The 17,772-nt window shown below is 43.3% G+C and overlaps 1 protein-coding gene across 16 annotated transcripts in view; it reads right to left on the bottom strand.

Moving 5' to 3' along the window:
* The window catches only part of CELF4 (CUGBP Elav-like family member 4), a 1,519,496-nt gene that overhangs the window by 94,658 nt on the left and 1,407,066 nt on the right, over positions 1 to 17,772 (bottom strand). For 9 of the 16 annotated variants that reach the window (XM_069747370.1, XM_069747257.1, XM_069747313.1 and 6 more), the window contains 2 exons: positions 11,185 to 11,250; positions 1,262 to 1,342 (listed from right to left, as the gene is read on the bottom strand). In XM_069747370.1, the coding sequence (XP_069603471.1) occupies positions 1,262 to 1,342; positions 11,185 to 11,250 (147 nt within the window). The remainder of the gene's footprint in view (positions 1 to 1,261; positions 1,343 to 11,184; positions 11,251 to 17,772) is intronic. The other 7 variants (XM_069747380.1, XM_069747390.1, XM_069747267.1 and 4 more) reach the window with 1 other exon arrangement.

The following is a 17,772-nucleotide window of genomic DNA, read 5'->3' as shown; positions in this document are numbered from 1 at the left end:
AACCGCCATTCCATGCAGTACTGTGTACTTTCAACTGCCATTCCATGCAGTACCATGTACTTTCAACCGCCATTCCATGCAGTACTGTGTACGTTCAACCACCATTCCATGCAGTACTGTGTTTGTTCAACCGCCATTCCATGCAGTATTGTGCATGTTCAACCGCTATTCCATGCAGTATTGTGCACATTCAACCATCATTCCATACCGTACTGTGCACATTCAACCACCACTCCATGCACGTTCAACCGCCATTCCATGTAGTACTGTGCACGTTCAACCACCACTCCATGCAGTACCGTGCTCGTTCAACCGCAACTCCATGCAGTACCGTGCACGTTCAACCGCCATTCCATGCAGTACTGTGTACGTTCAACCGCCAATCCATGCAGTACTGTGTATGTCCAACCGCCACTCCATGCAGTACCGTGTATGTTCAACCGCCATTCCATGCAGTACCGTGTATGTTCAACCGCCACTCCATGCAGTACCGTGCACATTCAACCTCCACTCCATGCAGTACCCTGTATGTTCAACCGCCACTCCATGCAGTACCGTGCACGTTCAACCTCCACTCCATGCAGTACCCTGTATGTTCAACCGCCACTCAATGCAGTACCGTGCACGTTCAACCGCCACTCCATGCAGTACCATGCACGTTCAACCGCCATTCCATGCAGTACTGTGCACGTTCAACCGCCATTCCATGCAGTACTGTGCATGTTCAACCACCACTCCATGCAGTACTGTGCACGTTCAACCGCCACTTTATGCAGTACCGTGCATGTTCAGCCGCCACTCCATGCAGTACCGTGTATGTTCAACCGCCACTCCATGCAGTACCGTGTATGTTCAACCGCCACACCATGCAGTACCGTGCACGTTCAACCTCCACTCCATGCAGTACCCTGTATGTTCAACCGCCACTTTATGCAGTACCGTGCATGTTCAATCACCACTCCATGTAGTACTGTGCATGCTCAATCACCACTCCATGCATGTCAACCGCCACTCCATGTAATACCGTGCATGCTCAGCTGCCAGTCCTTTCAGTACCGTGCACGTTCAACCGCCACTCCTTGCAGTACCGTGCATGTTCAATCACCACTTTATGCAAATCTCTCCACATTGTGGTTGTACATGAACCCAACCCCCCCTTCTAATTATTGTGGGGACCATCTCCCATTTTATGAATTGGGAGAACCCCTTTCAATTCGGACACACAGGGAACCTCTTTCCTTATGGCCGGCCGGGCACTCACCTTCTCTCTGTTGCTGTGGGATCATTGGAGGTGGCTGTGGAAAAGCTTGGCTGATCTGTCCATAGGCAGCAGGATAAGCGGCTATTGGGGAAACAAGAGAAGAGAAGTCAGCGAGACTCTATTAACGTCTTATTCCTTCCTACAGAAAAGGTCTGAATGTTAGCGAGGGCTTCCTGACCCAATGCTGTATAATTGGAGGGTAAAGTATATTGCATGAAATTGCGGTGCCAAAGGCAAAAGTTTCATAGACTGCAGTACTAAAGAAATCTAAATTCCGGAGCCCGCTGTTGTCAGATTTGACACTTTCCTTCCTTTTCTACATCATACCGGTATTTGCTATTTTTTTTCTGGTTCACCTACGTACCAATTACATTGTGCAAAATGTAAGTGCACTGAAAAAGTAATGGTACAGTATGTTCCCCCAGCTGACATGGCAAGAAACATAATAATGTATATTTAAGACCTGTGTACTAAGAAATAATGGATACAAATTGCTATATTTATGTGTCATTTCACACTCATCAAGGTTTACAAAATCCAATCTGCTTGATTCCGGAGAAAAGCCACAATAAAAGATTACGCATGGTGACAGATTATAATCAAGCTCAATGCGGGTCTAAATGGAAATTTTTGCGCGTCGGCGCTGGGTTACCCTTTGTGTTTGGATACAATGATTTCTGAATTTAGAAGCACTAGCATAATCCTTCTATAGAAATGCATTATCTCTGCTGCCCTCTGCTGGTCAGATCAGAATCCGCGCCATCGCTTTTATTGCATTGTTATGGCATAAAATAATAACATCCAAGTCCATGAGCATCGGATGCCACATCTAAGTTTTATTCAGATTCTTAGTAACACCAACCTCTAGTTTACCTGGAATGTCTTCTCAAATATTTCTACGGTATTTTACTTATTGCATAAATCTATATTCCAGCGTGTGTATTTGGGAAATACACTGATAATTATTTGTGTAATTAATTGGTTAACCATTGACCTCATATGGTAAATACAGGACCAATGATTCTAGGCTGTGGCTGATGTTGATTGATGCATGTAACGCTCAACTCAAGTGCAGACAGTCTGTGAAACAAGATATTTAAAGGGATTGTCCACTTAAGAGTAGAGTGGCCCATAGTAGATCAGCAATCAGCTATTATCAATAGTGGATGGAAGCTGTGACTATTTATTGCTGTCTATTGGCAAAATTAGGTCATTAGTGTACTGCAAATTTGCAGGTGGTCCACCACTGCAAAACCTGCTATTTTAGCTCTTCTCCTCACTTTAGTTTATGAAGGAGGGTCCCAAATCTTGGACCCTCCTCTAATTATCATGAGAACCCCATTATAGCATAAGCCGATCCATTGCATCATTTTATATCATTGACCCACTATGTGGTGACAACAGGATGTGAAATCTAATAAATAAATGTCATATTTTCATATGTTTCCATCATCATTTTAAGGGAAAAAGTCAGCAAGTTTTGTTATGGAATCTGAGAGCAGAATTAAGAAGGGGCAGAGACCCTGATTCCAATGATGTCTCACTTACTGGGATATTTGGAGTAGTTTTGATAAAATACCTGTTTTCTCTGCTGTAGATGTAGCGGTGCTCAGAATGCTGAGCCCTGTATAACCCCACCCACATACCGGATTGTCAGCTTTCTGTGTACACTGTACAATGTCAGCAAGTTGACAATCAGTGGTGGGGTCGGGATAATACAGATTAGCTGGGCTGCCTGGCACAGGACACCTAGTCCTGGAGTGATCATTTCCTACTGATGATACTGAAACTACAGCAAGCAGCTGAGCAAGTAACACATCCCTGGAATCAGACTCTCTGCCCCTACATTATGCTGATCTGATATTGAATAGCAAAAACCTGCTGACAGATTACCATTAAAGTCTGGATGGCTGGGGAATGTATGATGAAAGTTTATATATTTTATTTTTTATTAGATAATATTTTTACCCCCTAACAAAACCTGATGCGAAACGCGCGTCGGTGCATTTTTTTTTTCCATTGGTTTCATTATTATTTTTTTCTTTGAATATTTATAACTAGCGCTTACTATTTTGGGCTCATAAGGTCATTTGAGTTTCCGTCTTCAATGCTGAGACTGTATATGTACATATAATTACTTATTTTTTTTCTACTTGATCTGTCCTATAACTTTATTGGGCTGGCAGTGTCAGTACCCACCGATCTATAGTATTTTTAATGTCTAACTTTATATATTTATTATATTTTTTTTTACATTCTCTAATAAGAAATAAAATATATACGCATTTTCTTAATATTTTGAGGCCTACACATTTTTTTGTGCAGATATTCTTAAATTTATTGTGGTTTTTGGCCCCTTACCTTCAGCTCACAGCACTAATGCAGGTTTGTTTATAGAATAGCCATGCTCTTCCATCCTACGTATATGTCCTTCCATACCATTGCTTATGACTCAACAAATCTGGAGGTGATCGGCTTTTAAAAATAGACATTATTTCGTGATACTCTGTCGGGTGATGTTTATGTATCAGTGTCTGCCACCATTACCCTTTCTGAACAGTTGTTAAGGACTCAGATATATCACTATTGAAATCCAGTGCAAAAAAATTGTTATAAAAACCCTCGACAGACTGCAAAACACATGACAGCCGAGGCGTGGCCACATCCAGACACATATTGCAGAAACATCTCCCGATAGTGTACCCCAAAATCATGTTGTTTTTTTTTCCAAAGCTGGTCTTCTTGTTATGTTTATCTTTTTGTATTGTTTGGGCAAGAAAGTTCCCATCTGTAAATCTGTATAAGTTGTAATCTGTACATTTAGACTTCAGGAGTCACCCCATTGGGGTGTTGAGTAAACTGGGGCGCCAACCAGTAACCAACTCCAGGACCCCACTTTTCAGCTACATGCAAATGTGACATTATCCTCAATCACACATTTATAGAACAATGAACTGGGTAGATTGATAAATGAATAAGATGTATATAGTGATTCATGTATATAGTGCCAAGTACTTCTCATGTAAGAGGGTGGTGGCCCACCAGAGGATTCCCCTGTTCTCCAGTGGGCCAGTCCAAGCCTGGTTGAACATACACAGTACAACAGTATAAGACGTCTGAATACAAGTTTCCACTATTTTGGAGTTAAATATTCTTGTAATCTCATGTCTCTGGGCGCTGGGCAGGCTGTGCCCTCTCCACGAGGGTAAATTGATTAGACGCAGGGTAACCGGTGCCTTACTGAGATTTACGAAGACTTTTTGAACTCTTCTTAAAGGCTTTCGATTTCATTGAATTACTCTCTTAATATGAAAAGTGAAGGTTTGAAATAAATAGATGACAGTCAGCGGAGGCATCAAGAGTCAGGCTGGTCTTATTACACTAACGTAGACTTTTCCAAGACTCGGAAGCCAGAAGACGATTGTGCTGCTGGGATTATGTCTTAGTGGACCGGTCATCGCTCCTGACGGGGTCTGGTTGGGTAAATAATTGTATTTCAAAGAATCTATCGATTCTGGAACATCTTCCTGAAGTTGACTCTGTGTTGTTCCTATGCTATTCCTCCTGGAAATTTTACGAGTAAATTGACAACTGGGTGTCACCATTACACTTGTTAAAGGGATAGGTCATTGCATAGTCTGACACTGTCAGCGATGATCGGGCAATGTCAGACTTTCTAGTGACAGACTCTCAACTGTTAACACCATAAAGTCAATTTATTTAGGAATTTACAAGGAACGATATGGAAGTCATTGACTTTTCAGGGAGAATACAATTATTTTGAAAAATAGACTTGGTGTCAGGAGAAGTGACAGGTCCACTTTCAATGGTCACAACCAGGATCTTGCCACCTAGGGAATATAGAAAGATCATGTAGATGGAAAGCAACCACAACGCCTAACAAGGCTGGAGATCCTACAATGGTGCCAATTCACCAAGACTGGCAATTTATACATAAGTCTTAGGGAAGGTGCAGAAGACTGTATTTTCGATCCAAGCGGGCCATGGTGGTGCTAACATAAAAATCAACAGATACTCCTCTAGTGGACCTACATCGCTCCTCTGTCTCCGGGCATCCTCTTCCGGTTAGGAGGTGGACACAGCAGTGGTCACGTTCTATCCGAGCCAGGAGAAAAAACTAGGAGACTGTTTGTTCCATGTTGGAAGAAGAAGCCAGGAGATTATCAGGAGACTCCAGCGGCAATAGGAAGGAGCGGTCAAGGTCTAGTAGGTGAATACATATTTTTTGTAAAGTTAGCACCACCATAGGACCACTAAAGGACTCTGTTAGGAGATGTTTATGCTATAAGTGGACATCCAGTGGTTGTCGTGAGAATTGTAGGCAGTCGTATGTACGGATGGTATGTCACTATCTTGTATTGAATTTTTTTTGTGATATTTTTAAGTATTCAATCAAACATAACGAAAGGTCGGGGTGGTCACACTTTATGGGAGACTGTCTGCTTAGAGGGGAGACGTTTAAGGTTTTGATGCTAAATACATTCTTCTGTGTTGGTCCGAAGACTCCATTGCCTATTGAATAACTTGGTGAGATGACTCTATTCACTTCTGAATTAACGAGGCAATGATGCTTGAAGAAGTCAAACTTTAATGAGCTTAAGATATAAAAATATATTGGCAAGTGAATAAAATATTAATCATCCTCATTGCTCTTCTCGTGAAATAAGTGTAGATTGTTACTAATTTATCCAATTTCTCTACAATGTCCTCCAAAAGAAAGTAGAACGATCATGTTACTGGGCTATTTCCATATTTCCGCATTATAAACTGATGGCACATGGCTAGAATACACCATCACTATATGATCATGGGTTCTGATCTCTAGGACCCCTATGGATCCTGAGAATGAAGACGCTTCAGTGCTGGGATCTCTACGGATCCTGAGAATGAAGAATCTTCAACGCTGGGACCCCTACGAATCCTGAGAATGAAAAATCTTTAGCGCTGGGTCCTCTACGAATCCCGAGAATGAAGACTCTCCATTGCTGAGACCCCTACGAATCCTGAGAATGAAGTCTCTTCAGCTCTGGGACCCCTATGGATCCTGAGAATGAAGACTCTTCAGCGCTGGGACCCCTACGAATCCTGAGAATGAAGACTCTTCAGTGCTGGGACCCCAACAAATTCTGAGAATGAAGACTCTTCAGCTCTGGGACCCCTATGGATCCTGAGAATGAAGACTCTTCAGCGCTGGGACCCCTACGAATTCTGAGAATGAAAAATCTTCAGCGCTGGGATCCCTATGAATCCTGAAAATGAAGACTCTTCAGCTCTGGGACCCCTACAAATCCTAAGAATGAAGACTCTTCAGCTCTGGGACCCCTACGAATCCTGAGATTGAAAAATCTTCAGCGCTGGGACCCCTACGAATCCTGAGAATGAAAACTCTTCAGTGCTGGGACCCCTACAAATCCTGAGAATGAAGATTCTTCAGCTCTGGGACCCCTACGAATCCTGATAATTAAGTCTTTTCAGCGCTGGGACCCCTACGAATCCTGAGAATGAAGATTCTTCAGCTCTAGGACCCCTACGAATCCTGAGAATGAAAACTCTTCAGTGCTGGGACCCCTACGAATCCTGAGAATGAAGACTCTTCAGCTCTGGGACCCCTACGAATCCTGAGATTGAAAAATCTTCAGCGCTGGGACCCCTACGAATCCTGAGAATGAAAACTCTTCAGTGCTGGGACCCCTACGAATCCTGAGAATGAAGATTCTTCAGCTCTGGGACCCCAGTAATCCTGAGAATTAAAACTCTTCAGTGCTGGGACCCCTACGAATCCTGAGAATGAAAACTCTTCAGTGCTGGGACCCCTACGAATCCTGAGAATGAAGATTCTTCAGCTCTGGGACCCCTACGAATCCTGAGAATTAAAACTCTTCAGTGCTGGGACCCCTACGAATCCTGAGAATGAAGATTCTTCAGCTCTGGGACCCCTACGAATCCTGAGAATGAAAACTCTTCAGTGCTGGGACCCCTACGAATCCTGAGAATGAAGACTCTTCAGCTCTGGGACCCCTACGAATCCTGAGATTGAAAACTCTTCAGTGCTGGGACCCCTACGAATCCTGAGAATGAAGACTCTTCAGTGCTGGGACCCCTACGAATCCTGAGAATGAAGACTCTTCAGCTCAGGGACCCTATGGATCCTGAGAATGAAGACTCTTCAGCACTGTGACCCCTACGAATCCTGCAAATGAAGACTCTCCATTGCTGAGACCCCTACGAATCCTGAGAATGAAGTCTCTTCAGCTCTGGGAACCCTATGGATCCTGAGAATGAAGACTCTTCAGCGCTGGGACCCCTACGAATCCTGAGAATGAAGACTCTTCAGTGCTGGGACCCCAACAAATTCTGAGAATGAAGACTCTTCAGCTCTGGGACCCCTATGGATCCTGAGAATGAAGACTCTTCAGCGCTGGGACCCCTACGAATTCTGAGAATGAAAAATCTTCAGCGCTGGGATCCCTATGAATCCTGAGAATGAAGACTCTTTAGCTCTGGGAACCCTATGGATCCTGAGAATGAAGACTCTTCAGCGCTGGGACCCCTACGAATCCTGAGAATGAAGACTCTTCAGTGCTGGGACCCCAACAAATTCTGAGAATGAAGACTCTTCAGCTCTGGGACCCCTATGGATCCTGAGAATGAAGACTCTTCAGCGCTGGGACCCCTACGAATTCTGAGAATGAAAAATCTTCAGCGCTGGGATCCCTATGAATCCTGAGAATGAAGACTCTTCAGCTCTGGGACCCCTACAAATCCTAAGAATGAAGACTCTTCAGCTCTGGGACCCCTACGAATCCTGAGATTGAAAAATCTTCAGCGCTGGGACCCCTACGAATCCTGAGAATGAAGACTCTTCAGTGCTGGGACCCCAACAAATTCTGAGAATGAAGACTCTTCAGCTCTGGGACCCCTATGGATCCTGAGAATGAAGACTCTTCAGCGCTGGGACCCCTACAAATTCTGAGAATGAAAAATCTTCAGCGCTGGGATCCCTATGAATCCTGAGAATGAAGACTCTTCAGCTCTGGGACCCCTACGAATCCTGAGATTGAAAAATCTTCAGCGCTGGGACCCCTACGAATCCTGAGAATGAAAACTCTTCAGTGCTGGGACCCCTACGAATCCTGAGAATGAAGATTCTTCAGCTCTGGGACCCCAGTAATCCTGAGAATTAAAACTCTTCAGTGCTGGGACCCCTACGAATCCTGAGAATGAAAACTCTTCAGTGCTGGGACCCCTACGAATCCTGAGAATGAAGATTCTTCAGCTCTGGGACCCCTACGAATCCTGAGAATTAAAACTCTTCAGTGCTGGGACCCCTACGAATCCTGAGAATGAAGATTCTTCAGCTCTGGGACCCCTACGAATCCTGAGAATGAAGATTCTTCAGCTCTGGGAACCCTATGGATCCTGAGAATGAAGACTCTTCAGCGCTGGGACCCCTACGAATCCTGAGAATGAAGACTCTTCAGTGCTGGGACCCCAACAAATTCTGAGAATGAAGACTCTTCAGCTCTGGGACCCCTATGGATCCTGAGAATGAAGACTCTTCAGCGCTGGGACCCCTACGAATTCTGAGAATGAAAAATCTTCAGCGCTGGGATCCCTATGAATCCTGAGAATGAAGACTCTTCAGCTCTGGGAACCCTATGGATCCTGAGAATGAAGACTCTTCAGCGCTGGGACCCCTACGAATCCTGAGAATGAAGACTCTTCAGTGCTGGGACCCCAACAAATTCTGAGAATGAAGACTCTTCAGCTCTGGGACCCCTATGGATCCTGAGAATGAAGACTCTTCAGCGCTGGGACCCCTACGAATTCTGAGAATGAAAAATCTTCAGCGCTGGGATCCCTATGAATCCTGAGAATGAAGACTCTTCAGCTCTGGGACCCCTACAAATCCTAAGAATGAAGACTCTTCAGCTCTGGGACCCCTACGAATCCTGAGATTGAAAAATCTTCAGCGCTGGGACCCCTACGAATCCTGAGAATGAAAACTCTTCAGTGCTGGGACCCCTACAAATCCTGAGAATGAAGATTCTTCAGCTCTGGGACCCCTACGAATCCTGAGAATTAAGTCTTTTCAGCGCTGGGACCCCTACGAATCCTGAGAATGAAGATTCTTCAGCTCTAGGACCCCTACGAGTCCTGAGAATGAAAACTCTTCAGTGCTGGGACCCCTACGAATCCTGAGAATGAAGACTCTTCAGCTCTGGGACCCCTACGAATCCTGAGATTGAAAAATCTTCAGCGCTGGGACCCCTACGAATCCTGAGAATGAAAACTCTTCAGTGCTGGGACCCCTACGAATCCTGAGAATGAAGATTCTTCAGCTCTGGGACCCCAGTAATCCTGAGAATTAAAATTCTTCAGTGCTGGGACCCCTACGAATCCTGAGAATGAAAACTCTTCAGTGCTGGGACCCCTACGAATCCTGAGAATGAAGATTCTTCAGCTCTGGGACCCCTACGAATCCTGAGAATAAAAACTCTTCAGTGCTGGGACCCCTACGAATCCTGAGAATGAAGATTCTTCAGCTCTGGGACCCCTACGAATCCTGAGAATGAAAACTCTTCAGTGCTGGGACCCCTACGAATCCTGAGAATGAAGACTCTTCAGCTCTGGGACCCCTACGAATCCTGAGATTGAAAACTCTTCAGTGCTGGGACCCCTACGAATCCTGAGAATGAAGACTCTTCAGTGCTGGGACCCCTACGAATCCTGAGAATGAAGACTCTTCAGCTCAGGGACCCTATGGATCCTGAGAATGAAGACTCTTCAGCACTGTGACCCCTACGAATCCTGCAAATGAAGATTTTTCAGTGCTGGGACCCCTACGAATCCTGAGAATGAAGACTCTTCAGTTCTAGGACCCCTATGAATCCTTAGAATGAAGACTCTTCCGCTCTGGGACCCCGACATTGTCTTTCTCCCACATAACAGAGTTCCCTAACACCTGGCTGTGCCGGAAATTGCATAAAAGTGAATGTGGGCTCAGAGGCCAAAAAAATTAGAATAGGCCCTGCTCATGTCACCAATCCCATGAAACAATGCCCGGCCCCCCACCAGTCTCTACTACCTTCTGGGACACATGACCACTGGAGCCCTTTAGGCACAGACTGGGAATCAGGTCTTCATTCTCAGACTCAACAGGCCTCCTAGAGCTCATACTCCTGCCGATCATAAAGGGATGCCATGTCCTAGTGATGGGCCACCACTTTGTGACATGGGAATAGCCCTTTAATGGGCTTTGGAGGAGTTTACCCTACTTTGAAAGTTATTCTCAGTGGGGTAATAAAAAACTATATTCACCTCATGGACCTTCACAACGCCTCCACACTCAGTAATGTGTAACCTGGCGGTTTTGGTTCATCAACATCGGGAGAGGGAGGTCTCCGGACCAATCAGCAGCCAGTGATTGGCCGCAGCCTTCACATTCTATGTAAGCAGAAGTCGCTTTGGATGGAAAGTGAAGGCTGCAGCCAATCAGCGGCCACTGTTTGGTTTCTGGCTGTTGATTTCCTGTGATCGGCGGGGGTTACAGTACTGATTATGGAGGAGCGTTGCCAGTCCAGGAAGTGAATATAGATTTTTTTTTCATTTATAGATCCATCTTGGCCCATTGAGAATAATTTTTTTAAAGTGGTGGAAATCCCATTTAAAGAGTTTAGAGCAAATAATCATGGGAAAATTGACAAATCTCATCTATCTATCTAGAAAAAAAAATACAAAACAAAGCAGCATCATTAAAATGTTATTGGTGTTCGAGATCCCTTGATATAATATATGGCACCATATATACATTCATATATCACCATGTATTACAAGTCTATCATATGAACACATGCGAGGCCGAATATAAGAGTTTATTAGGAGAAAGTGTTAATACTAACGACCTGCGTACTGCTGCACTCCTGCATAGGCTTGCTGCAATGGATCTGCCGCAGTGGGGCTCTGTGCTGGAAAACCAAAGAGAAAAAAAATAAGAATTAGTGATCGACCCTGAGACGTTGTGACCATACATACATGATTGGATGCAGCACATTCATTTCAGAACCTCCACGTACACATCGAAAATTACATAGGAGGATGTGGAAGAGCCATCCGCTAACATGGGAGGGACTATACTCTCGGCTTTCCGCCACATACTACAAAAGTGAAACTAAGAACAAAAATGGGTCATTTATTGGAGGCAACAAGTCAAACATGATAAAAAAAGTAAGAAATAGCCAAAATGTATTGACTTTTGCAATGTAAGGCGGTGTTGTCTGGCAGTCGCTATGTATCATCCATCAAAGCAAGCGGCTATGCGCTAGGTATATTGAGAGCATAGCCTATATCATAATGCACTGGTCCAAGGGTCTGCCTAAGACCCTCGTGTACATGACACATCTGTGTGCACGGAGTATGTGCGTTATTGGGTATAAAGCAATCCCTCTGCACATGTGCCACCCTCTTTTTCAGTTGCATCCATACTCCACGCCTTTGTAAGTAGTGAACCAATAGTAGCAAATCTGCCCAAATCAAAATTTCTCTAAATTTGCACAAATCTATTTATTGAATTCTTTTGAGGGCCAGTAACAAGTTAATACTAAGAAAAGATGATACTCATCTTGTGTATGCCCGCTCTTCACCTGCCCTGCCACCCCAGCTCATCACCCGGTCCTCCACTCACTTTGGATTGTTCTATGGATCGAGACTCTCTTCACTCTGGATCTTCCGGTGCTGACTCAGCCTCCCATAGACATATGGTGAGTGACGTACATCATTGACATCAACGACATGCTTTGAGTCCCACTGGACCGTGTGATGCCAAGTCAGAGCCCAAAGGTCCAGACTGAAGACCGAAGAGAAGACCAAAGAGAAGACTTAAGAGAAGAACGATCTGAAGGCCAATCTGGAGCAAATGGCGGACCAAAGGGTGAGAGCCAATGCGGCAGGGCAGGTGAGGAGCAAGTCTGGGGCTGATGAGTGTATTCTAATATTACTTTTTACCAGCTTAATGGCCCTCAATTTATTGTGCTTTAGGGTCTGGAGTAACTTCAGAGTATGATAAAAGCCTTTTTGGGGAAGATTCAGATCAAATCAAATCTATTGGCTAATTTGAGTAACTATCCCCAGAAGAGGTGACAAGTGTATGACTGCTGGTGGTCGGGCCAATGAAAAGTACAGCAATCACCAAAGTCCCAGGTGCGAATGAAGAGGTATTGAGCGTCTGCGCCGACTGCTCTATTAGTTTTTTATAATACCGGTGGTAGCATATACTCAAGACCACTCCATTCACACTTGGTACCCTCATTTGTAGCATAAGTGGTGGTCTCAGCAGCTGGACCCCAGAAATCATACATCTACAGTATATCTGTACCTTGGTATGACAGTTTAGAGACTGTGGCTAATTACATGGCTAAAACAACCAGAGTTCAATTCTTGAAAACTAAGACAATGACTTTGCTCGACCAGCAATCATAGCAGCTTAGATGCAAATGAAAACCTGGGGGCAATTGCTTGTTTGGGCCAACTGGACCATAATCATGGCCACTTTATGGCACCAGCTCTAGATTGACACTTGGATCATATCTAAGGCCACTGTTGTTTGGTAGAGCCAAGATACATCCACAGTGGAGAAGGGTAACAGACACTAAATCCATCATGGCAATGGATTTTTTTTAACTGGACTGGATTGGCTGACATCAAAGCAGTCTAGGAAAATGTGTGACCTGCGGTAATACAGATATCAACATGCTTCCTCATTAAAATGGGTGTCACTGTTAGCACTAGACCCAATCTTAAAATGAATTGTATAGCATTATTATTAAATTATCTTTACTCAAAGGGAAATTGTTGACACATTTTTACCTATGGAAGAAGTTGCATGGCTGTATAGCTGGGTATCCCCCAATAAAAGTGATACCTTTTTTTGTAGAAATCCGGTGTGCCCGTCATGAGAAATCTAGCGTAGAAAATATATGGAAATGAGGCTGGCTGTGCTCTGGGGGTGTGTCACCGGCCTTGTTCTTCTCTTCCTGCACTGACACGCCCCCAACCTGATTTGCATATAGTTTCTACACTAGATTTCTCAGGACTGGAATGTCAGATTTCTGCAAAAAAGGTGTCATTTTTATTGGTAGACAAGCACCTATACAGCCATGAGACTATTTCCAGATATGAAAACATGCTGACAGCTTCCCTTTAATTTACGGTGATGTTTCTTCAGCACTGCATGTTGGTGAGCACTATAAGGTGGTATTTACTAGGGATTCTGCGGCACTGTGCAGTATATCAGTTTTGCAGTTTATGTTGGTGTTGGTACAGAATTGTTATTTAGGTGCTGATAATTAGGGACAGTATGAAATGGTTATTAGGGAAGTCATAACAGAAGGTTCTTTAACCTGAGGATAACCCTGATGAGTACGCTTTGCTGTCCGTATACCCAGCACTCTACCATTCGCTTTAGGAAACGTGATGGCTGCCAATTAAAAACTCTAAACTAGTAAGTACAAAAATGCCCGAATCCAAGTATATCTTACCCATGTATACCCTTCACTGCCACATTTGGCATACTACAGTGTATCTCTCAATATCTGAAGTACGCGGGCTATACACATGGGCATTTTCTCTCATTCCCAGAGATATATACACACAGCTTCAAACACGAAATTATCATACGACACGGCTTACTAAACACCACCATAGACACTGCAAAGCACTAATACACAAAATAAGAGATAGGACAGAATCTTTTACAAATTTAGGAGCCAAGCAGACACTTTTGGAAGCCAATGGAGGAGATTATCCACAATGATCTATATATGAGACCCTAAAGAAGGAAGAAAAAAAAAAGACAGGGGGATTTTAGGTCAAAAACCAAGGTCAATGTAGGTCAAGGTATGGACTATGTACCTCTTACAAAAAAAATCATATTTGTTGTTAGTTCCACTTTAAATCACCCAAAATCTAATAGACATAATGAGGTTATGGGTTATCGGGAGTCAATGAGACTTCACATATTTATATATCTCTCCTAATATGCCGAGGTCGGAAGGAAGGGATGGCAGAAATACAAGCTACGAATGGCACATAATTGGGGGGAGGTAATAAGAGGGGCGAAGACATTTGTGACATATTGACAACATTCTTCATAAAGGAGCTGATTCCATTAAATGCCCTTGAAAATGGAGCTGATTTAATCACCAGAGCGGGTGTAATAACAAATAAACGCTTATCTCTGAAGTGATGTATGGAAAAAGAGAAACATAATATCTATATATAGATCCAACTATTATGCATCCTGCCTGTAATGATGAACATATGTCAAATCAGAGAAAAACTTATTGGATCATTGGTTACAGATGTCATCTGCTCGGAGAGGAGGAGAAACATTATCCAACATGAAGTAACTAGATAAATGATGTCGTGGTGAAATGATGGCTTCTGCGGAGTTTTTCTGCTCACTGCCAATAAGCAGGAAATGGAGACAACATATGTAAATATGTGAAATTTCCAATGAAATGTCCTTTAAGGAGGACCTGTCATCTGGCATAAATGAGTTTTTTGTTAATCTGGTGTAAATGCCACCATTCTCCTGAATCCGGCTCTGGTTTTCATTTTTTCCTGTGCCTCTCCGTTCCTGAGATATAGCCCCCTCTTCCATGTATGTAAATCTAGTCTTATTAGTAGGCGTGGTCATCAGCTCTTCTCTGTGGGCGTCGCCTGTAGGCCACACCCAATTAGCTAGATTTCTTTACAAGGAAGAGGAGGTCATATCTCAGAAACGGTAAGGTGCAGAAACAAAAGAAAAACAGCGCCGGATTCAGGAGAACAGCAGCATTTACACTAGGTGAAAAAAATTACATAATTATGGCAAGTGACAGGTCCTCATTAAAGGGAGTATCCCAAAATGAAAAGGGTGGAGGAGACATTGTGTTTGGACCCCTGGAAATGGAAAATGTTTTGGAAGAACAAAGAAACTAAAATATTACATGGTACCATTGACATTAACAGACTGGGTCATCTGGGTAAAGGTTCTGTTCACAACCATGTTGGAGGAACACTTTATAAATATATTTTAAGGGGAAAAATAACACAAGATGCAGTTCTGTATTTCCCATCAAAATCATGGGCGCCTGGCATATATTATTATAAGGCATTGGAATAGAGTATATTGGATATCACTTCCGTCTGGAGTGCTGCAATGCAAATGTGAACAACCAGGAGCTGAATACAATTATAGACCTGAATTTATTACTTATGTATCAAAATCGAGACGGTCCTCTGTGACAAAGGCTGCACAAATCTCTCCGGTCCTGATGTCTTGTTACAATGTATCGGGTAAAATGTGTCAGTCCGATGTCCAAGGGCCCCTGATCATTTGGCCAATAGCTAACTCTCGTGACTCCTCCATGCAAGGAATGTCCAGATCGGCCGAGCGCTCCTGCCTTTTCTACGAGATAGCGGCTGCCAAACTACTCTAGGGGCGATATCTACAGGAGTAAATAAGGATCAGTTGTTGGAATTTCAATGATGGGATCCTTCTCTCCCTTTATATCATCTGTCGCGGGAGGGGGACAGTCAGGGGACTACATACACATTAAACTGTCAGCTGATCCTACGAATATTGGCAGGTTTGGTTGACTTTAGTCTAATGTGTATTGGTGCCTTTAACCGTAAATGTACGCCGATGCCAGCCTCCCCCTGTTTGATGTGGGCTGCGGCGTTGAGCCCCCAGCTTTCCAGCTTTTTACCTGCAACAGCCGCGGGTGGAATTGTGATCCACCAGCGGCTGTTAACCCGATAAATGCCACTGTCAATTTCTGACCGCGGCAATTAACTTGGAATTAACACTGGAAATCCCACCCATCGGTGACCCCGTCATGTGATTGCGGGTCACCGATGGGTTAACATGACAACCAGAGGTCTCCAGCAGACCTCTATGGTTGTCAGCGCCGGATTGCTTTGAGCGCCGCCAGGTGGTCAGCGCTTATAGCAAGTGAGCAATTCTGCTACATACAGGCGATCTAATTATCGCCTGTATGTATCAGAGGCGATCGGATTATGGCCGCTTCTAGTCTCCCATGGAGGCTATTGAAGCATGCCAAAAGTAAAAAAAAAATGCTTTTACAAAAATTAAAGAAATTAAAAAAAATTTAAATGTTCAAATCACCCCCCTTTCGTCTCATTCAAAATTAAACAATAAAAAAAAAAACCATACACATATTTAGTATCGCCGCATTCAGAATCGCCCGATCTATCAATATAAAAAATTATTTAACCTGATCGCTAATGGATGTAACGAGAAAAAAAAGTCAAAACAGCAGATTTAAATTTTTTTGGTTGCTGCAACATTGCATTAAAATGCAATAACGGGCGAACAAAAGATCGTATCTGCACCAAAATGGTATAATTAAAAACGTCAGCTCGGCACGCAAAAAGTAACCCCCGTATAACCCGAGATCACGAAAAAATGGAGACGTTACGGGTATCGGAAAATGACACAATTTTGTTTTTTTTTTTAATAAACTTTGGAATTTTTTTTCACCACTTAAATAAAAAAGAACTTAGACATGTTTGGTGTCTATGAACTCATAATGTCCTGGAGAATCATAATGGCAGGTCAGTTTTAGCATTTAGTGAACATGGTAAAAAAAAAAAAAAAAAAAAAAAAAAATATATATATATATATATATATATATATATATATATATATATTTGTGGGAATGCACTTTTTTGCAATTTCACTGCATTTGGATTTTTTCCCCGTTTTCCAGTACACAATATGTTACAACTAATGTTGTCCTTCAAAAGTTCAACTCGTCCTGCAAAAAACAAGCCCTCACATGGCCATTTTTAACCAAGCAATAAAAAAGTTACGGCTCTGGGAAGAAGGGGAGCAAAAAATGAAAACGCAAAAATGAAAATGCCTTTGGGGGTTACGGGCTTAAAAGGAATCTGTCAGCAGGTTTTTTGTTGTAGAACCTGAGATCAGAATGATGTAGGGGTAGAGAGCTGATTCCTGATTACTGGGCTGCTTGGTGCAGTTTTGATAGAATCCCCGGTTTTCTCTGCTGTAGATCTAGCAGTGGTCACAATACTGAATACGCTATAGTCCCGCCCATTCCCCTGATAGGCCACTTTCTGTGTACACTGCCAATCAGTGGTGGGGGCAGGGTTACACAGATTAGCTGGACTGGCCTTCAGGAGACAACTAGTCCTGCAGTGATAATCTCCTGCTGATAAAACACTGATTGTATTGAAACTACAGCGAGTTGCTGAGAAAGCGGCACATCCTTGGAATCAGGGTTTCTGTCCTTACCTAATGCTGCTTTTAGATTTAATAGATAAAGACTGCTAAGGCCTTTAGCTCATAGAGGATAGTGGAAGCAGGGCACCATACTCTCAGCTTTGTATTATGTCTGCCCAGATTTTCAGTCTCTGTAAATAATGTTATTTCGATTTTATGATCAGATAAGGAGCGATTAAAGGGG

The sequence above is a fragment of the Ranitomeya imitator genome, chromosome 1 (assembly GCF_032444005.1).
Source record: "Ranitomeya imitator isolate aRanImi1 chromosome 1, aRanImi1.pri, whole genome shotgun sequence".
Lineage (NCBI taxonomy): Eukaryota > Metazoa > Chordata > Amphibia > Anura > Dendrobatidae > Ranitomeya > Ranitomeya imitator.
The sequence above is the reverse complement of the archived record's forward strand: the minus strand, read 5'-3'. Positions and strand labels throughout refer to the sequence as shown.